At 45.6% G+C, this 21,860-nt stretch overlaps 1 protein-coding gene and 1 non-coding gene across 4 annotated transcripts in view; one reads left to right on the top strand and one right to left on the bottom strand.

The window, feature by feature from the left end:
* KNL1 (kinetochore scaffold 1) overlaps positions 1 to 20,486 on the bottom strand; it is an 82,303-nt gene extending 61,817 nt beyond the window's left edge. For 2 of the 3 annotated variants that reach the window (XM_053257641.1, XM_053257662.1), the window contains exons 1-5: positions 20,310 to 20,486; positions 19,156 to 19,209; positions 18,216 to 18,255; positions 16,766 to 16,825; positions 12,295 to 12,356 (exon numbers count right to left, since the gene is read on the bottom strand). In XM_053257641.1, the coding sequence (XP_053113616.1) occupies positions 12,295 to 12,356; positions 16,766 to 16,825; positions 18,216 to 18,255; positions 19,156 to 19,190 (197 nt within the window). In that variant the 5' untranslated portion in view covers positions 19,191 to 19,209; positions 20,310 to 20,486. Of the gene's footprint in view, positions 1 to 12,294; positions 12,357 to 16,765; positions 16,826 to 18,215; positions 18,256 to 19,155; positions 19,210 to 20,122; positions 20,149 to 20,309 lie in introns of those variants that run through there. The other variant, XM_053257652.1, reaches the window with a different exon arrangement.
* Positions 20,487 to 20,842: 356 nt separating this feature from the next.
* On the top strand, positions 20,843 to 20,924 carry TRNAS-GCU (transfer RNA serine (anticodon GCU)). The gene has a single exon. It is a non-coding gene; the product is annotated as a tRNA-Ser (tRNA).
* The last annotated feature ends 936 nt before the right edge of the window (positions 20,925 to 21,860 follow it).

The following is a 21,860-nucleotide window of genomic DNA, read 5'->3' as shown; positions in this document are numbered from 1 at the left end:
TGTCTGGTCTGGATGGGATACTAGCTGCTAGGTTGAACTGTGATATGCTTCACTCCCAGGACTGTTGTCTTTCTCAGAACTTTCATTTGGATCGAGAGTGTGATGGTCTTCCTCCGCCTGAATTAACCCACTGAAATTCTCTCATCTTTGCTGGTTTGGGGGGGCAAGGCTTTACAGCCTCTTCAAATTGTTTTAATTATTGTGGATAACGGTTTTAACCGGGGGCGTTGGTCTGATAAGAACTCAATCATCACCTCCTTGTGCCAACTTCTCCACTGGACACCTGTGGATATTAATTTGTTGGGGGTTATTTTTTGCCAAGTGCCTTTGGGTTTAAGAAACTGCTACTTGTGTTTCACTCCTCCTATGTACCATTATATTGCTTTAAACTTTGTTACTATCTTAAACTTTGGGACATCTATTATATTAGGGTCTTTTCGGTTTCTACGGTCCAGTCTCAACCATCACGGTCTAATGCTTCTTCTACTCTGTGCTCATAATTTAAAATCTTCATCTGGCTCTTTGACTGATAAGTCCTCTGTGACCTTGTGTGATAATCTTTCTGGGCTCTCAGCCAGTAGTCCTGGGCTGTCAACCAATGCAGCTTCTGTTTTGCCATCTGGCACTGCTGAGGCACAAAATTCTTCTGGTGTTGATTCTCTCCCTTTTTCTTGTTCTGGTTTAGTGCACATTGATGCTTTTCCTCACCCTGCCCTTGTCTGTAATAGATCTTCTCCTGCCTTTTCTGGTTCGTCTATTTGTTTCTGGCTATGATACGTCACCTGGAATTGTCTTCTAGGGTGACCCTCATTCTTTTCTTCCTGCTTCCTCCATACCTTCCTATCTCTCTTCTGTGGCTTCTGGCTTGTCTCCTCCTACTTTTAATATTTCTTTTGCTATTTGAGTTGAACCTGTATCTTATACTATTTTTAGACTCTTTTTCAGTTATTATGCCTGTTCACCGATTCCTATATGTTTATTTTTTTCGGTTTTTCTTATGTTCTTTTTAGTTTTCAGGTTGTTGGGGGGTTTTTTTTGTCATCTAGGACTCCCTGGCGTATGCTTATTCCTGGAGATGGTTTTCCTGATGATGTGTGGGATCGGGCAGCCTACTCTCACAGTGATGGGCTATGGGAGGTATGGCAGGAGGCAACTGGTTGTGAATGCCTTCTTGTGACACTGGGCCTATTTAACAAGATTAGGAACATAGGAAACTGCCATATACTGAGTCAGACCATTGGTTTATCTAGCTCAGTATTGTCTTCACAGACTGGCAGCGACTTCTCCAAGGTTGCAGGCAGGAATCTCTCTCAGCCCTATCTTGAAGAAGCCAGGGAGGGAACTTGAAACCTTCTGCTCTTCCCAGAGCAGCTCCATCCCCTGAGGGGAATATCTTACAGCGCTCACACTTCTAGTCTCCCTTTCATATGCAACCAGGGCAGACCCTGCTTAGCTAAGGGGACAAGTCATGCTTACTACCACAAGACCAGCTCTCCTCTCTCAGATTGGGCTTCTGCTGGTGTACTGGCTGCCCTGCTACCCAGCTGCTGCCTTCTGTGAGCTCCCTGGCCTTGTAGCAGGGCTGGTGGTTGAGACCCTAGACTTTTGGTCTTGGGAGACTTCAATCTTCCCTTGGCGGGGCCTTGGTATCTGCTCTGGAATTCATGGCCTCCATGACAGCCATGGGCTTGTTGCATGTAGTCACTAGCCCAACTCATGTGGGCGGAAACACTTTAGATCTGGTCTTTTTCTTGGAGCAGTGGCATCATGATCTGGATATGGGGGAATATAGCTATCTCTCCCTTGCCATGGTCCGATCACTTCCTGATCTGTATGCAGATTACTGCTGCTCCTTGCCTCCGCAGGGGCAGTGGACCTACTTTGATGGACTGCCCCAGGCGCCTTATGTATCCTGATGGTTTCTAGAGAGCTCTTGGGGATATTTCCCAGCAATCTGGTGGGCATTTCTTCAGTACAGCTAATTGAAGCCTGGAACATCAAGGCCACTGGATGAGATTGCCCCTAAGTGACCTCTCAAGATTCATGGATCCCGGCTTCTTTGGTTTACTCAGGAGCTTAGGGAGATGAAGCACCTTAAGAGGAAAACTAATGCTGAAGCCGACCAAGCACAGTTATTCTCCTATCTTTGGGAGTATTCCATAGCGATAAGGGCAGCAAAGTCTAATCACTTCTCCGCTCTTATTACATCAGCTTACCCTTGTCCAGCAGCCAGATCACCTGTTCCCTGCTTGGGGATGCAGATCCAGTGGAGGTGCCACCTGGCCGCTGTGACAACTTTGCTAGATTCTTTGCTGATAAAGTCGCTCACCTTTGGTGGGAGTTGGACTCCAATTGCACAGGATCCGATGAGGTGACAGAGACTTTGTCTTGTGATGTCATCTGGGATACCTTTGAGCTTGTCGAGGCAGAGGCCATGGACAGGACTCTCTCTGGTATGGGTGCTGTGACCTGTAGCCTGGACCCCTACCCCTCCTGGCTTATTAGAGCAGCTGGAAGGAACTTAAGATCCTGGCTTCAGGAGTTAGTGAATTCTTCTCTTTGTGAGGTGTCTGTGCCAGCAGTCTTAAAAGAGGCTGTGGTGCACCCTCTCTTGAAGAAGACTTCTCTCAGTCCTCAGGCCCTTGATAACTATAGACCAATCCCCAACCTTCTTTTTCTTGCGAAGGTTTTGGAGACGGTTATATGTGCCCAGCTTGAGAGACTTCTGGATGAAGCCGATTTTCTAGATTCTTGCAAGCTGGATTTCAGGCCACGGCACAGAAACAGCATTGGTCACTCTGGTTGATGACTTGTATTGTGACCTTGATGAGGGTAGCTCCTCTTGCTTGGCCCTTTTACATCTCTCAGCAGCTTTCGATACCATCGACCATGATATCCTTCTGGAACGCCTGCATGGGTTGGGTATTGGGGGCACTGTTTTGCAGTGGTTCTGTTCCTTCCTTAGTGGGTGCTTTCAGTCAGTGTGCATTGGTGGCGAGTGCTCTGCCCTGTGGCCACTCCTCTATGGGGTCCCTCAGGGCTTGGTTCTCACACCCATTCTTTTTAACATCTACATGAAACCCCCTGGGACAGGTCATCCGTCATTTGGGGGTGAGATTCCATCAATATGCCAATGATACCCAGTTGTATATTGCCACCCCAGGCCACTCCGGATATGTTGTTTCTATGCTTGCCCAGTGTCTGCAGGCTGTTAGGATCTGGATGGGCCATGACAGGTTCAGACTTAATCCTACCAAGACTGAGTTGCTTTTGCTTACTTCTCAACTTGGCCAATTGCAAAGTTTGAGTCTTTCTCTGGATGGAGTTGCGCAGCCCCCTGAAGGAGGTGGTCCATGACTTGGGGGTCTTCTTGAGACTCACAGCCCCTGCTCGAGCAGCAGGTGGAGGCTGTGGCCAGAGGTGCCTTTGCCCAGCTTCAGCTGCTCCGCCAGTTGCAGCCTTATCTTGACTGGCGGGCCCTGGCAACGGTAACTCATGCCCTCATCATCTCCCATTTGAATTACTGTAATGCGCTCTACCTGGGGTTGCCTTTGAAGACGACCTGAAAACTTCACTTGGTCCAGAATGTGGCGGCCCACCTGCTTATGGGTTCTAGAAGATATGGTAGTGTGACACCTCTTTTGCGGTCACCGCACAAGTTACCTATTTGCTTCCAGGTCCGATTCAAAACGCTGGTTCTCACCTTTAAAACTCTTCAGGGCTTACTGCCCGTTTACATTCAGCACCGCCTCTCTCAGCCAGTCCTGTCCCACCCTAGGTTGCCCTTCTTTCGGTCCCTGGTCTCAGAAACCGTTCCAGGTTGCCCTTCTTTCGGTCCCTGGTCTCAGAGAGGTCCTTAGTGCTAGGGCCCATGGAAGGGCTTTTTATGTTGCTGCCCCCCTACTCCGGAACTCTCTTCCCCACCAGTTTCGGTCTGCCTCCTCCCTTTCAGTCTTTAAATCCTTATTGAAGACATTTCTTTTCCACCATGCATTTGCCCTTTAATTTAAGGTGTGTGTGTGTGTGTGTGTGTGTGCACGTGTGTGTCTCAGATGCTGTTCTTGTTTTGTACACCGCCGAGTCTGTGGATTGGGCGGTATAATAAATCTTTTAATAATGAAATAAATAAATCCTTTGACTTGGAAGAGTCCTCTGAGGACTAATCAATATTAGCAGAAGCCTTCTAGCACTTATGGAGCCACCAGTTACAAAATTGGGCAAAGCCCCTTTAAGAAACAGCTTCTTCCCTAGGCAGTAGGGTAGTAGCCTTTACTGGACAGTGCATGGACAGCTCCATGCACAGGGAGCCAGCACCTCAGCTCGAACAGATAATGGCAAGTTGCTCCAGTGGTGTCTTGGAGCAAACTGTTAACTAGGAGCCAGTAGTTAACAGTTTGCTCCAAGACACCACTGGAGCAACTTGCCATTGATATCTGTTCGAGCTGAGGTGCTGGCTCCCTGTGCATGGAGCTGTCCAAGGTTTGTAGTACTCTGGCATCTCATCCTTGATAAAGGCTTCAGCTAGTCCAGAACAAGATACCAAGCCAGATATAGGAAGGGAAAGATTGTGCCATCGAGTTGGTGTCAACTCCTGGCAACCCCAGAGTCATGTGGTTTCCTTGGTAGAATACAGGAGTGGTTTACCTTCATAGGAACATAGGAAGCTGCCATATACTGAGTCAGACCATTGGTCCATCTAGCTCAGTACTGTCTACACAGACTGGCAGCGGCTTCTCCAAGGTTGCAGGCAGGAATCTCTCTCAGCCCTATCTTGGAGACACCGGGGAGGGAACTTGGAACCTAGATGCTCTTCCCAGAGCGGCTCCATCCCCTAAGGGGAATATCTTACAGTGCTCACACATCAAGTCTTCCATTCATATGCAACCAGGGCAGACCCTGCTTAGCTAAGGGGACAAGTCAGACTTGCTACCATAAGACCATCTCTCCTTCCTTCTGCACAGTATGAGATTATGCCTTTGCCGTTGTCATTTAAGTGAGCATCCATCTCCAGCACCTTCCTATATCACTACTGCCCGATATAGGTGACTGGTTGCAACCTGGTAAGCAAAACAGGTTGCTTACCTGTAACAGATGATCTGGTAGTGGTTCTAAACATTCATAAGTAGTGGGTTCTGCGCCTGTGCAGACCAGCTTCGGGCAGAAATCGTTAGCCCCTCGCGACGCCGGCAACCGCTGCCTGCACGTGACTGCAGTACCCTCTAGCAGCAGTTGGGTGTCCCCTCGCTCAGTTTCTTGATGACCAATGATTTGTCACCTTGTGTTGTTTGCCCCACTCAGATGCGGGGACAGACGGGCGGGTATTATGAATGTTTGGAACCACTACCAGATCATCTGTTACAGATAAGCAACCTGTTTATCTGGGTGGTGGTTCCAACATTCATAAATAGTGGGTGAATTACAAGCTGCCCTGATGGTGGTGGGCTTTTGGTCAAGCTACTGTAGCACCCATTTCAGCACTGCCCATCCAAATTGAGCTGCAGCCGCTGTGCGGAAGTCTATGGCGTAGTGCTTCACGAACGTCTGATGTGACGCTCACGTTGCTGCCATGCATATATTACTGAAGCATATGTCTGCCAGATGCGCCGCCAAGGAAGTATACGCCCTCGTCGAGTGGGCCTTAATGGAGGCCAGTGGACTAATGCCCTGGAGGTCATATGCAGTCTTGATCAGTTCCACCAACCAGAAAGATAGTTTCTGGTGTGAGGGGGAGTATCCCTTCTGGCAGCCTTGAAGGTTTACAAAGAGACGCCTTGTCTTACGAACCTGCAGAGTGGCTTTCAAATAGTAGAGCAGTGCCCTACAAACATCCAATGAGTGCATCGCTCGTTCCATTGGTGGTGTTGGATTATGGAAGAAGGTTGGTAGGACAATATCGGCATTCAGATGGAAGTCAGTTATAATCTTTGGCCTAAATTCTGGATTCAGGAGCATCACAAGCCGGTCCGGGTAGATCTTTGCGTATGGCTCATCTATACAGAGAGCTCTCAGTTCGCTTACACGCTTAGCTGTTGTAATTGCTACCAAAAAAAGAGTCTTTAGGATTACAAGCTTAAGTGTTGCTTCTGCAAGTGGCTCAAAAGGTGGTTCCGTCAGAGACGAGAGCACCAAGGAGACACTCCACTTTTCTGCTGGTGGTCTCACTGGTGGATACAAATTATTTATTCCTTTCATAAATTCTTTACATCTGGGGTGTGTGAAGACAGTTTTCTCGTCCCATCCGTCATGGTGAGCTGATATTGCAGCCATATGCACTTTTATGAAGACATTTGCCAAGTCCTTCTTTTCCAGAGAGAGTAGAACCAATTGTAGGCTTGCCTCCCTGGGGTCAAAACCTCTAGAGGCTGCATTAGCAGAAAATCTGCTCCACTTTGCCTGGTAACTGAGCCTAGTAGATTTTTTCCGGGTGTTAAGGAGGATTCTCCTTAGAAGCTTATCCTCCACGCCGCGAGATTCAGCATGGATAAGTTGGGGTGTGTCATGCCGCTGTGGTCCTGTGTGAGAAGGTCTGGCCAGTGGGGAAGCTTCCTGAACCGGCCTTGAGACAGTCTGAGTAGTTGCATGAACCATGGCTGCCTTGGCCACCATGGGGCCACCACAATTGCTCGAGTCCTGTCGTGTAGAAGTTTGGCCACCACCCTGGTTAGCAGAGGTGTTAGTGGATAGACATAGAACATCTCCTGGCACCATTGATATTGAAAGGCATCGCCCTTGGAACCCGAGCCGGCCCCCATCCTGGAGCAATACTGTTCGCACTTTGTGTTCCCGGTAGTTGCAAAGAGATCTACTCCGGGGACTCACCATGTCTGAAACAGTTGTTGTACAATCTCTGGATACAGTTCCCATTCGTGCTGTTCCAGCACAAGTTCTCTGCTCAGAGCATCCGCCAAGCAGTTTAACGTGCCTTTGTTGTGTATGGCGATGGAATAGACGTTGCTTTGGATGCATCAATTCCACAACTGCAGAATGAGGTTGCATAAGGATCTGGACACCATCCTGCCTTGTTTGTTTACGTAAGCGATGGCTGTTGTGTTGTCCATCCGTAGCTGGACGGTTTGGCTGACAACATGTTCCTGAAAGGCAGTCAAGGCTATGAATGCTGCCAAGAGTTCCAGGAAATTGATGTGCAGTCGTTTCTTTTTTGGAGTCCACAACCCTCGTATCCTGTGGTGTGACAGGTGGGCTCCCCAGCCCTGCATCGAGGCATCGGACATCACCGTGCTTGTTGGTTGAGGAGGCAGGAAGGGTACCCCGATGAGCAGGTTCGCTTCCTTTGTCCACCAGTGCAGGGAGGATAGAACCTTCCCCGGAAGCGTCAGTAATTTGGTCTGAGGATCAGTCTTGGGGTAGAAGTTTCTGAGGAACCAGGCCTGCAACTTGCACATTCTTAACTTTGCATAGAGGACCGTTGTGGTGCAGGAAGCCATGAGTCCTAGAAGCACCTGGACCTTCCGCGCTCTCTGGATCGGTGTTTGAAACCTGTGAACGAGCCAGCGAATCAGTTGGAAGCGGTCCTCTGGCATATAAGCCTTCTGTTTCTCCATATCCAACTCCGCACCAATAAACCAAAGGCACCTTGCTGGTTCCAGGAATGACTTCTCCCAATTGATCTGGATGCCCAGGTCTCGTAACAGGTTCGTCACCACCGCTATATGCCTCAACAGCTGTGCCCGTGTCTTGGTGGTCAGAAGCCAATCGTCTAAAAAAAGGATACACCAAGAGACCCTGCATTCTGAGGTGGGCCACAATCACAGCCATGCACTTTGTGAATACCCTTGGGGCAATGACAAGGCTGAAGGGCAACACATTGTACTGATAGATCTCTGACCCCATCGTGAAGCGGAGATATTTTTGATGGTTTTCTTGAATGCCAGTATGGAAATACGCATCCTTCAGATCGAGCGATGCAATCCAACTCTCCTCGTGGAGGAGTGGCAGGATAGCTTGCAGCATTGTCATTCTGAACTTGTGGACTTTGATGTACTGGTTCAAATAACGTAGATTCATTATCAGTCTTATCCCCCCATCACGTTTGGGGGTCTGAAAATATTGGGAGTAAAATCCCGTCTGGCTCAGGGCCCACTGCACCGGTGATATGGCCTCTTTCAACAAGAGCTTTTGTACCTCCTCCCAGAGCACTGGCGACTCGGGAGTGTATCTCACGCCCAAAAACGGAGGTTGCTCCTTGAACTCTATTGCATATCCCATTGTGATTATGCGTAGGATCCATTGGTCCAATGTTATATGGTGCCATGCTTGGGCATGGCTTGCCAGCTTGATGTTGATGCTGGCCAAATTCAAAGAGATGTTGTTCCCTGTGTTCAAGGAGATGTTGTTCCTTCTGGTGGTTCTCTTTGTTATACTCAAGGAGATGTTGTTCCTTGTGTTGGTTAGCTTTGGTGTTTCGTTGCAGTTGTAATGAAGAGGCGCACTGTTGGTCGCAGTCGGGCCCTGGCCCAGATCAAAGCTGCTGCTTAGATTGTGGTGTATTCTTCAAACGGTTGGATTGGTTCATTTTGTTCCTAGGGAAGTACAGTTTTCTGTTATTATTGTAGCGCTGGTAAGGGCGTTTGAAGTCCCTTCTCTCTGGTTGGCGATATGACGATTGCCTTCTCTGATACTGGTTGTATGGGTGGTATCTGGAGTTAGAGTAGCGCGGGTTCGTAAAGGAGTGAGTTGCGATTTTCGACTTCTTCCACTGCTCCATGTTCTCGTCCGTCTTGTCTGAGAAGAGACCCTCGCTACCAAATGGTAGAGTCTCGATGCGATCCTTCATGTCCTGTTGCAGTCCGGTTGCCTGCAACCAGGCATGTCTCCTAAGTATAACGGACATGGTCAAAGTTCGTGACTCTGACTCCACCAAATGCTTGGCGTTCGCCAGTTGTTGGCGGGTGGCCGTAGCTGTCTTTGCAAACACTGATTCAAATTTCTTTACAAAGTCACTTGGGTCCAATGTTGACTTCTGGTCAAACAGAGCCTCCCAAAGAGAATGTGTATATTTGGCTTGACAAGCAATGTAATTTGCTATCTTCAGAGACAAACAGGCAGTTGAATAAACGCGTCTGCCTAACACGTCCAACTTATGGCCCTCTTTGTCCGCTGGTGTGGTATGTCTTTTTCCACTCTTGGATGAGGTAGCGCAATCTACTACCAGAGAGTTTGGAGCCGGGTGTCATAGCAGGTACTCGTTCTCCTCCTCCTGAATGCAATATAGCGCTTCCAGGCGCTTGGAGGTGGGCACTGAGGTTTGCAACACTTCCCACACCGACTTTGCCATCCTGGTGATGTGAGGAAGCATAGGTATAAATACAGGCTGTAACTCGGAAGCTGTCATCATATTGTACACAGGATCTTCTAAGTCCGTAGACTTTTGCTTAAGACGTAATCCCAATACCTGTGCCATCTCTGCCACTTGCTGATGGTAACTTTTCATCTCCTTATTTGGAGAAATCGATGGAACTGCAGCAACAGCTGGATCTGGGTCTGGTAGACTAGGTTCTTCTGGTTCCCCTAGGTCAGGGTTGGAAGAATCAGAGGTTTAAGGATCTTCATCATCATCAACATCCAAGGGAATAGGAGAGTTATCCCCCGCCGTGCCCGCAACAAGCACTGGTTCCTGTGGAAGGCTTGTCTGCGTGGCTGTTTGACAAAGAGTTGGTCGCGCTTCAGTTGGTTTGGGTGCGAAGATAGTCTGGAGCGAAACTGTTCGCTGTTGCCTTACAGGTGCAGTGGTCTGAACTGCAGACTCAGCGCGTATTTGGTCACCATGTAGGAGTCTCCCCAGCCTCCATAAGGCAAGAGACCGCTCATCGGTGTACCCTTCATTGAAAGAGATGGAGTCTTGGGAACTGAGTCCGGCATAACAGCATTGTCCTGAAAAGTGTCTTTGAACCCCACAAAGGTCCCTGTGGAAGGTGTGCTTTCCTCCGAGTGTAATAAGTGGAACAGTCGGATGGCCGAGAGGGTCCGCATGCCCGCAGGAGTCACCGGGCATCCCTCAAAGTCTTCAAAGTCTTTTCCTCCTGGTAACTCATCCGGAACGTGCTCGTACTCGACGTCGGCATCGAGTTCCATGTCCAGTATGACTGCAATCGTCTGATTCAATGCCGTATCCAATGGCCTTACAGTGGTCGATGTCGAAATTGACATCGATGTTGCTGCAGTTTGAGACATCGATGTTGACGCTGAGGTAGTCTTCGTATCAATAGTCTTCAACGCCGTGGCCAACTTGGACGTCTTAGTGGACGATGTCAACGTCGACGCTCGATGTCGAGTGCTATTTGGGGCGGAAACTGGAGTAGATGGAGACTGACGCGGCGTGGGCGCCGGAGACAACGAGGCAGCCTAATGCTGAGGGGCCTGTAAGGACTGCAGGCCCAAAGGTGAAGGGGTATGGGCTCTTTCCTTAGAATGGTGCTCCTTGTGCCTATGCTTCTTCAGCGGTTCTGCCGCCAAGGAGTGGCTCTTTCTCTTCGGGCTGGTTCATGAGCCCACTGGTTTCTTAAACGGAGCCACGCCGCCCAATGTCGAGGCAGTCGATGCCGAAGTGGTCCCCTTCGGGGCTGTCAATGCCAAAGTGGTAGATGCCGAAGCGGCCGATCTCGAGACTCCCGATTGGGACGAACTCTTCTCTCCAGCCAGGACAACTGACGCGGAGGTCTTTTTAGGTAAAAGAGCCTCTTCTAACAGAAATACCTTCAAGCATGCCTCACGGTTTTTCAGCATCTGCTTGTTGAATCTTACACAGACAGAACACTGTGAGGTATCATGCCCCTCACCCAAACAAAATAAGCATTGGGAGTGACCATTGGTTGAGGAGATTTTACCGTGGCATTTGCAACACCTTTTAAAGGTTGTCTTTTCCTTACCCGACTTTCCTTTCCCAGTCATTTTATCGTCTGCGCCAGTAAAAGTAGAGCAAAAGTAGAGTAGTCGTTCGGTCCAAGGTCTTAGGGTAGAGACAGAGAATACTACCAAACAGAAGGAGTTCCGAGAGAGTCGTCAGAGTCCAAGTCCAAAGGTCATAAGGAAAGAGTCAGAAATCAAATTCCAAATCCAAAGGGAAAGCCAAAGAATTGTCAAAGTCCATTTAGCAAGAGGCCAGAGGGTTTAGTAAATCAACAAACTGAAAAACTGAGGAGCCAATTATCCGAGGTCTGATCGCTATGGCGGTCAGAAAGAAACTGAGCGAGGGGATGCCCAACCGCTGCTCGAGGGTACTGCAGTCACGTGCAGGTGGCGGTTGCCGGCGTCGCGAGAAGCTAACGATTTCTGCCCAAAGCTGGTCTGCGCAGGCGCAGAACCCACTACTTATGAATGTTGGAACCACTGCCCAGATATATATTTACTAGGCACAGTCTGAGAAGCACACCGGCGGGGATTTGAACTAACAGCCTCTTGCTCCCTAGGCAAGCTGCTTTCCTGCTGCACCACTGCAGCTGATAAGCTAGATATACTCTATCCTAAATCTATGCATTTTATCTTCTTTTGGCCTGTGAAGAACTTCACATTTCTCTCTAATGAACTCCATGTTGTAAGTTTCAACTCAGTTTTCCATCCTATTAAGGTCATTTTGAATTTTATTCATATCTTATGAGCCATTAGCTAAACCTCTCAGTTGTGTCAAATGCAAGTTTGTTTAAAATTCCCTCCACCCTTCATCAAAGTCATTGATAAAAATGTTAAAGAGTAATAAGCCCAATACAGAGCCCTGTCCTCCAATTAGATGGAGCCATTCATGAGTACTTTCCAATCAGTTATAAATCCAACTGATAATATCATATATCCCACATCTGATCAGTGTGCTAAGCAAAATATTACAGGAAACCTTTGTCAAATGTTTTGCTAAAATCAAGATAAACTACATTCACATAATTCCCATAATCCACTAAACTGGTAATCCGATAAGTAAAAAGAGATTAAGATTAGTCTGGCAAGATTTATTCTTGGCAAATCCATGTTGGCCTAATGGAGATGCTTACAGACCGATTGTTTTATAATCCATTCTAATAAGTGCGAAATCTGACCAACCCAACTGTATTTTCCCAGATCCTCCTTTTTCAAGACTGGGGCAACATTGTCTCCAGTCTTGTGGTACCTTATTCGATCTCCAGGATCATAGACTACAATAATGTTGCATTCATGAACTGTGAAACTCAGTATAAGTATTCATAATTTCATACATGTAGTCAAAACATACACAAATTTCAACTTTTTGCCCAATGTATTGAGTGTGAACAAGGATTTATATATGTGCAACTGCAAAACCAGACTCACCTTATGGTATCTGCAAAACTGACACGTCTAGAGTTTTTCTGACGTTTCTCAATGTTGCAGTCCTGAAAAAACAACACACAAATTAAATAGCCAGCGTGGTGTAGTGGTTAGAGTGCTGAACTAGGACCAGGGAGACCCGAGTTCAAATCCCCATTCAGCCATGAAACTAGCTGGGTGACTCTGGGCCAGTCACTTCTCTCTCAGCCTAACCTACTTCACAGGGTTGTTGTGAAAGAGAAACTCAAGTATGTAGTACACTGCTCTGGGCTCCATGGAGGAAGAGCGGGATATAAATGTAATAATAATAATAATAATAATAATAATACATAGGCAGCAAATATGAAAGCTTCCAACTTGTTCATCTGATGTGTAATCAGATGTAATATGAAATGGGTGCCCAGTAACACCAACTAAGACTTTTTCTTGGCCTCCCCACCAAAACAAAGCCAGCAATTGTACTGCCATCATAGTCACAAAGACCTCTTCACACTTCATGTACTACCCAGAAAATTATTACTCGGATTTGCAAATTTAGTGCATACTTGCAGAGTTCTCTTCCTTTCTATTGAGAAAGTTTAATAATTGTTGTTTGCTACTAATCAGCAGTGGAGCATCTTTCAAAGTAGTGAGTGTCTATATTTAGCAGGGAGAGAGCAATGCTCCCTATTCAGCCCCAGCACACCATCCCTCCAGCAGCTGTTGCTGGTATGTATCTTATGCTTCTCTTTAGACTAGGAACCCTTTGGAGACAGGAAATCATCTTGTTCTTTTTCTATGTAAACCACTTTAAGAACTTTTTTGTCTGGAAAGCAGTATAGGAATACTACTATTACTCCTACCAACACCAACACCGATAAGTATTTGATGTTCTATCAATAATTTGTGGCCAAGTTACTGGGGAAAAGATGGCCTTATTCCTTGCATCTCAAGTACACCATATTATTGCCTCTTTTGTTTTAAAGTTTAGCCAAATTAGATTTGGGGTTGTTGTTTTTTTGGAGAATTTTGATTGCACCACACATTAAAGGACTTGGGATTAGAACATTTGGAAACCTTTTAAATTAAATAGAAGGACCTGGACTATGTAATACCAAGAAAATACACAGCACAGGATCTGGTAGAATGTACTATCGAACTATCATGTGCAACATAATAATTGCAACTATTTGATCAGGCTTTTAAAGTTTTATTGATGGTTATTTTAATTTGTTTTATTTAAGGTTTTTAACTGTTGTTGTGTTTTAATTTGTAAGCCATCCAGAGATTTGATATGGGGTGGTATATAAATGCCATAGACAGAGCACTGAAAAGTTTGTAAGAGACTTCTATTTTTTTTATTTTTTTATTTGATTTTTATACCGCCCTTCCAAAAGGCTCAGGGCGGTTTACAGTTAAAAACAGAAACCATTAAAACCAATAACAATTAAAACAGATATAAATATTAACACCAATTTAAAACATCTTAAAAAACAACTAAACTATCATAACAATTAAAACCCTGAGAATCAGGTTGGCATTAAAACAATTAATACTAATTAAAACCCTAAAAGGCCAGGCCAAACAGATCGGTTTTTAGGGCTCTCTTGAAGGTCAGTAAGGAATTAAGATTACGAATTTCTGCTGGGAGTGCATTCCACAGCCCAGGAGCAACCAAAGAGAAGGCCCACCTCTGTGTTGCCACCCAACGAACCGGTGGTAACTGGAGACGGACCTCCTCAGATGACCTTAACGTGCGGTGGGGATCATGTAAAAGAAGGCGCTCTCTAAGATATCTCTATCACTCTATATCTTCTATATCAACTAGCTGGCCCAGGCACAGAGCATCTGTGCCTCTAGTTCTTGGCCCCTTATTCTCAGCTCTCCTCCCTCCTCTTCCCCCACTTCCAATGTTTTTTCTCCCTCGCTCCCGCTTTCTCCCCCACTTCAGCTGCCACCGCTTCCTGCCTACTGGCCTGTCCTTGGCCTTATGTTCTCTGCTGCCATCGCTTCCCTCTCCTCCTCCCCTTGCTTGCAAACTCTCGCGACAGCTGCCACACATGGGATTAGCAATGGGTATGTCTGAGAGAAATATATAGAGAGATGATATTTAAACTGATGTAAACTGCAAAAAACACACCACCACACAATCATGCTAGATTCTGAAGACGCAATACACAACATATTCCCATTTGGCAGTTCTGTCCAAGGATAAATGTTTTCTTGGCAATGATCACTGCATTACAAGCAGCACAACCCTAAGAACTAAGGTCAATCATGTTCATTAGGACTTACTTGTGAGTTAGTGCATATAGGATACAACAGATACAACAGGGTATGAGTGGCCTATCAGTCCTAAAAAAAGTCTTCTAAAGAAGTTAAAATATAAAGGGAAACTGTGATAGGGCCTTTTTAAATAAATCTATTACATGCAAGCAAGAGTGTGTGTGTGTGTTGTAGCTAACTGTAAAATTAAAGATTTGCCTACTATGAACGACTACTTGGGGGGAAAATACAAACACAAATAGCTGAAATGATGAAGCTCACACTGTATTAGAATCAGAGAGGAGGACACAAGTTTGCGGAGAATTAGATTTTATCTGGTCATTACTGGAATGAGAAACATTATGATAGATGTTCCGCCACTCTTCTATGTTGAAAATCACTTTCTTTGTACAGTTGTAATTTGAATTTATTACTACCATCTGACATCCAAAGTTTCCACCAAAGCAGCAGGGTTTTTCATTGCATGAAGGTGATTCCTGGTGACCTCCCCTTTCCTCTGCAGCTGCATATGCCCTGAAACTATGTCCTGTAAGGTTGGGAAGGGAGGGCTTTCAGAGACATGGTTTTGGGAGGCTACGGGTGGCTGCAAACGGGAAGGGTAGACAAAAATTGTCCCTCCCACCTGTGTAATGGCAAATCGTGGCACGTTGGCCGAGGGTCTGGATGTTGGCCACAATTATCTTTTTAAAAATAAAAGGTAATAGGATGAAGATGGAGACAGTTGTTCTGATTTCTCAAAGGCAATCTGCACACAGAAGCCAGTTCCATGCACAGATACCCGTTAGACTGAGTCCTGTTTGCACAATTAGGGTGGGAAAATTAGGGTGGGACTACGCTCTTGGGGAAAAAGCCCCACATCCAGCAACCAGGCTGTGCACAGGAATTAATGCTAAACCAAGCCTGTATCCCCAAACACAGTTATCTTGAGAACCCCTATATTTTTTGTGTGGTGGCAGGGTGGGGAGACAAAAGGGAGACAAACCAGGCTCCTCCTGCTTTACTTCCAACAGCGCGCGCACACACCAGACTATTATCTCCAAGCACATTTAGAATTTGACAATTTATTATATCCCGCTCTTCCTCCAAGGAGCCCAGAGCGGTGTACATACTTAAGTTTTTCCTCACGACAACCCTGTGAAGTAACTTAGGCTGAGACAGAAGTGACTAGCCCAAAGTCACCCAGCAAGTCTCATGGATGAATGGGGATTTGAACTCCAGTTTCCCCGGTCCTAGTCCAGCACTCTAACCACTACACTATGCAAGGTACCCTTAATCCAACCCCCTCACTCCCAATAAGTGGTGCATGTGCTTTATGCCTGAAATGCAACAGGCCTGACTTCCAAGATAAAATTGTCCACAGTGCAAATAATTAAGTTCTGCCATCTCTCACCTTCTCCCCAAAAGCAAGTTCTTTCTGATAAAAAATTAAGATGCAAAATACTCCCAAGTCTTCCAAAGCCCTCACTGTCAACCCAGTGAACCATACATATAATGTATCAGTAAACTTCCTTCAGCTTAGAGACACAGATAAGAAGCCAAAATAAAAAACCAACCAATAAAAAAAGTGCCCCCCCACAATTATAGCGAGCTACTCTTGAAATCTCGTCATAAGAAACTGCTAACTGGATGCCATCTTAACTCTGCAAAAAATAATTTAAGGCTTGTTTGAAGCAGAATGCAAGAGATAAAGCAATGTGGAATAAACATTGTAGAAAAATTATCCAAAAATTTTTGTATCCCAATACCAAATATATGTATACGCAAGTAAATCCCACTTATTTCAAATGAAATTGCTTCAGTGAAAATGTGGCAAGTTTTTAACCTTGGCCACATTCATATGACCAGAATGATCATGGTTAAAAAGTTAACTGTGATTGGCTAGTCCATGAACTCCCATGGAACCTGCCTCAAGAACCCAGAATTTCCGGGCAATTCTGGTTAAATTGCTATTAACCACAGCGATTTAACCGGGATTACCCAGAAATCCTGGGTTCTCATGACACGTTCAACTGGAGTGTGTAGGGCTGGCCAATCACAGTTAACTCTTTAACCATGATTGTTCTGGTTGTGAGAATGCAGTCCTCCTTATACTGTTACCATTATTATTATTATTATTTTAAGTTATCAATGTGGGGGTTGAAGTCAGCAACACAGATCGTAAACAGGTCCCATCCATAAAATACGTACAAAGTAAAGGTTGAATGCCTACCTGAGTCAATTCATTTCCATTCCCTATGTCACGAAGAGGAGAACGAGGAGCTTTTAAAATCTGAAAGAGAATTATGCACAGCTGAGAACATAATTTCTGAGATTAAAAAAATACAACTGACTTTTTTTGTTTAAGCTAATACTTCTGTACAAATAACCATGTATGATAATGGTTTTTACTCTATCAGTCAAAATCATAACCCAAAGAACAGGAGCATTCGCTTCACATAATCAAAGAGGTGTTGTTACTCTCCCTCCCCAGATCATCACTCCACTTTTGACAAACTGAACTGTTTCAAAAATAAGTTTGTGATTCAAGTTCTGTTGTTTAAAGTAGTAAAATAGTAATAATCCATCAAGCATGCACCTAAAATAATAACCCAGCTGGTGTGCACCAAAAAACAACTCTCTGGATTAAGTCACAATAATAATTGTGACACACAGTATTGCTGTAATTATTAATTACAAGAATGATAGTCTGAACACTCTCTAGCCGAGAAGAATCAGAGTGTGCCAGTGCTAAAGAGAATTAAAATAAACAAATATATTTGCTAGGACTAAGATCCAAGGCAATTATTCATGTGGATGGAAATGAACCTGGCACACCACAGTGACACTTTCTTCCACAGCTGTCAACAAGACAAACCAAACCATGTCTTTAAAAAGGGAATTAAACAAAGGCATGGGGAAAATGTCTGTCAATGGCTATTAGGCATGATGGCTATATTGCCCATAAGCCACTTTGACAGCTTGTATGTGGAAAGCCAGCATATAAAATTGAAAACTGAAAAAAACATGAAGCCTCTGGATTCAGAGACAGTATACAGTACACTGGAAAGTAATGACAAGGAAGGGCTGCTGCCTTCATGCCCTGGCTGTTGGCTTACTGAAGCATTTGATTGGCCCCCCGTGAGATCTTTGATCTGGTCCAGCAGGTCTGCTCTTCCGCAATTCCAGAGAAGGGGCGGAGACCAAACACCTTTTTTTTCCTTGTGCATAAACTGGCTCAGTTGGATAATGTCCTGTGTTAAATCTGCAGCCTGAGGGGAACTTATTGAATAACCTATAAGTCATATACCAGGAACACTGGCACAGTTCCCAGCCACTACTGAAGAGACAGGCACTTTATAAGCGACACATTAGTTGGTCAATAAAAATAATATTTTGGCCATTATATCTTGAAGTATTGTTTTTTTGCAGTTTCACGTCAGATAAAACCCTATCTGTAAGACAGGAACAATGGGCTAGTTCTACCATCAACATAATCACAAATGCAGTGTCTCAATTTTTAATAATTCCATAAGGGTATTACTAAAGAATATACATTGCAATATCAACTTTTGAAGTTCAGCTTTACACTATTGTGTTATTCCCCCCACAAGTGAAATCAGTCTGATCTGCTACTATCTGTTTTTACAGGGATAAATATGAGGGTCATAAGTTATACTTACTGAAGAAATCCTTCTTTTTATCGTGCAATCTGTGTAGTCACTGAAAAAGCAAGAAGAACTCAGCGTGCAAGGCAAAACACACCATGCTTCCTAATCTCTCTATAAAAAGACATGTATAAAAAGTTTCTACAGTGCAAAGCAACAAGTATTTTGAAATTTAAAAATAAAATGGCTTCAATACAATTTGCTCTGGCAGAACGTTTGTGACACCAAGTAGTCAACATGCTGCATCTGCATTACCAAATCATTCTGTGCAGAAAACATATTCAGTAACCTAAAATGCTTACAACAGGTTCAAATTTTCTGTTATATTAACTGATATAAAGGGAGCAATCAGCAAGTAAAACCACAAGTCTATCGTCTTAGAAGAGAACTGTCCCACAGTGCCAGGAGAAAGGTTATTACATGTATTAATTTAGTGATGGATTCATGTCTTGCACTGAAGGACCTGAATGCTGTACTGGAGTATATCCCAGCTGACTGGGGACTAAAATCAAGTTCTAAATAATGGCTTTGGAGAGGCTTACTGGTGGCCAAGTGAGTAGTATTGCAGCAATGGAAATCTCCCATTCACCCTAGGACTGAGAAATGGGTGCATGACCCACTTGAGTTAGCAGCACATGAAAAATGGGCTCTCATAAGTAAATAAACCAGATAGATGGTCAGAAATTTGGGGAAACTTCCTTGAATTAATCTTAGAATAAGAATTATTTTGATTTATCCACAACTGTTGTTGCAAAGATGTATATTCCTTCTCTTCTCTCCTTCTGCTCTCCCTTCTCCTTTCTTTTCTCACCTCCCTGCAGCAAGAACAGCATACAAAAGCTTACTTGAAGAGGAAAGGTTGAGGTGGGAGACTGGGCAAGATGTTTGTAGAACTACATAATGTGAAAAATCGTGTGTGTGTGTTTTAAAGAACTGTGCTGTAAGATCTACTTACTTTTCTTCATTTGCTTCAGAATAAATCCTGTCCATGTTGGAAGGCTCTGGTTTCCTGCAACAATTGTAATATTAGTGTCCTACCTAGATCACCACTGTGTGAAAGTATGATTAGTAGTTAGGCAGCCCTTCCCCCGATTTCTGGGGATACATCTTATTTTTTCTTTTCAAAATGATCATGTAGAATTAAGCTGGCAAATGCTCCTTATTCAGATCGCATCATCAGAAACTATACTGAACTTGAGCACCACAAACGCTCCGTGATTTGGGAATGCGAATCTGGAAACCCAGGGTATCATCATGAACATACCAATAAAGGCATTAACAGTACAATCTTAACGACGTTTACAGAAGCAAGTCCCACAGAAATCAGTGAGACTAAGCAGCCAACTCACGCACATTTTAATACAAATCAGACCTACTGGCTTCATCAGCGAGGCTGACTTCCAAGTAAACTTGCAGAGGATCGAGCTGCAAATCTGCTAAGGCAAAGAGACGCGAAAAAGGACCGGAAGGAAAGAAAAAGATGCCGAGGAACGAGGGGAAGGGAACGGGCCTGAAGCTCCGCGGCTTGCCTCCCTCTAACGTCGCACATCCATAAGCCGCGGAAGGAAACGCTTCTTGGGCAAGCGGCGGCGACCACGAAAACAGCAGGAAGGGGAAGCGAAGGAGAGAGACCCCGGGCGAGGGGCAGCAGCCGCGGTGGCGCTTTCAGGGTGCGGAGGAGGAGGAGGAGCAGCGGCAGCACATGAGCCCCAAAGCTGAGTTCAGGGGCTGGGTTTGCGGCCCCTTGTGCGCGCTTTCTGGGGAGTGAGCCCTTCTGGACCGTAGGGCTTACTCCCGAGACGACCAGCACGGGGGAAAGGGACTGTCGTCGGGGGCAAAGGCATAAGAAGCCCAAGGGGGCGAGGGCGGCGATGAAGCAAGAAGAGGGTGGGTGGGAGGGAGACAGACAAGCACGAACGGACCCCAGCAGGGGACCTGCCGCTGCCGCCGCCCGGGTAGCAAGATGGCCCACCACACAGCAAGGCCGCGCCTACGCCTCACCCGCGAACCCAGGGGCGACAGGAAGCCAAGCCTGACAGGGGAGACCAGCCCCCAAAGCCGTCGCACTGAGCCCTCGCCGGCAGCAGCTGTGCGGCTCCCCTCCCTCACCTGGCCAAGAAGGGCTCGCGTTCCCGCTCGCCAGTCCCCGCAGTCCAAGCCAAGCAGCTGCAGGCTCCGTCTCCGTCAAAACGTTCCAGGATAAAGCCTCCGCGCTCCCGACGAGAGCAGCAATAAGCCCACCTGCTGATCAGTACAGTCCCCTTCCCTTTACCAAAAGCGCCAAAAGGTTTCAAACTAACCGCCAGGGCGCGCGCATGCGTACTGCCCGCCAATTATGGCGCAGAGGCGTCTGAAGGTAAGTCTCCGTACATCATGGCGGCCTCCACTTTCCGTACAACATGGCAGCTTTCAGGAGGCTAGGCCTCCTCCGTCTCCGACGCGATCGCAGGGTAGGAAAGAATCGAGAAAGTACTCTGAGGACTCTTGGAAACGCTATCCATACTTTTGTTGTACTGCGTCCTGTGTAGTTATTGATCAAAGGTGGTCTCATATTCATATAAATGGACGAAAGATAAAAGATTGCGCTAATGAAACGGACGGAAACAGTTTCTTATAAGCTTGGAAAGAAAATAGGCTCCTGTGACGAGGTGGCCGAGTGGTTAAGGCGATGGACTGCTAATCCATTGTGCTCTGCACGCGTGGGTTCGAATCCCATCCTCGTCGTCATCATTTTTCCAAAAACCATTGTTCTTTTGAATTTCAATTCTAATCTTTATTTCCTAAGCAGACAAATTGTTTAATATGCACATGCAACATCTTATTTAATTAACTGGTTACAGACACCTTGCTATAACACCTACAATGCAAATAATTTGTTTACAATTAAATGGGGGTGGTTATGCCTGCAAAAAATAAATCTAAAGATGCCCAACTAAAGACAACCAAGGTATATGAGAAATTGGAAGGAATTTGCTGCTGGCACTTTTCTTTGATGGGTTGGATTCAACCCTCCTACACCACTTTTTCAGTGGCATTTTTGGAAAATGCCGTTTTGCCTGCGGAGGCTGCCTGTCTTGAGGGAGTGCTCGCTGAGTGACGTTGTTGACATCATTTTGAATGTCCAGGTATATAGTCTCTAGTCTAACTGGACAACCAACCCCGGCACCTTTAAAGTGTGGTGGCTGACGTATATTGAGCATATTCAACCGCAGCACCCTTCAGGTGGTTGTCTGCTGGTGTCTACCTTGTTTCTGCTTAGACTGTTAGCCCTTTGGGGGCAGGAAATGACCCTCTGCTCCTTTTGCTACATAAACCACTTTGAGAGGTTTTTGTTGTTGTTGTTGAAAAACAGTATAAAGATTTATTTATTAATTGTTGTTGTTGTTGTTGTTTACACAGTCAGACCGGTGTTATTGACTGGTTTGTTTTATCCAGACATGAGCCCTTCCCAAGGACCTGGGATGGCTGAATTTTATTATCAGTGCTGTTGCTGTTATTATTATTATAGTTATCATCGCAGAATATAGGCTGTTCCCAGTAAAGTTGCTTTTTGTAATTGGCTGATGGTGATTTCTGTAGCCCCTATGGTGTTGAGGTGCTCTTCAAGTTGTTTTGGAATTGCACCTAGGACACCAATTACCACTGGGATTATTTTGGTCT

This window comes from Hemicordylus capensis, chromosome 1, assembly GCF_027244095.1.
Source record: "Hemicordylus capensis ecotype Gifberg chromosome 1, rHemCap1.1.pri, whole genome shotgun sequence".
In the NCBI taxonomy this organism is placed as follows: domain Eukaryota; kingdom Metazoa; phylum Chordata; class Lepidosauria; order Squamata; family Cordylidae; genus Hemicordylus; species Hemicordylus capensis.
Note: the sequence above shows the minus strand (reverse complement) of the source record. Positions and strands in the feature narration are given on the sequence as shown.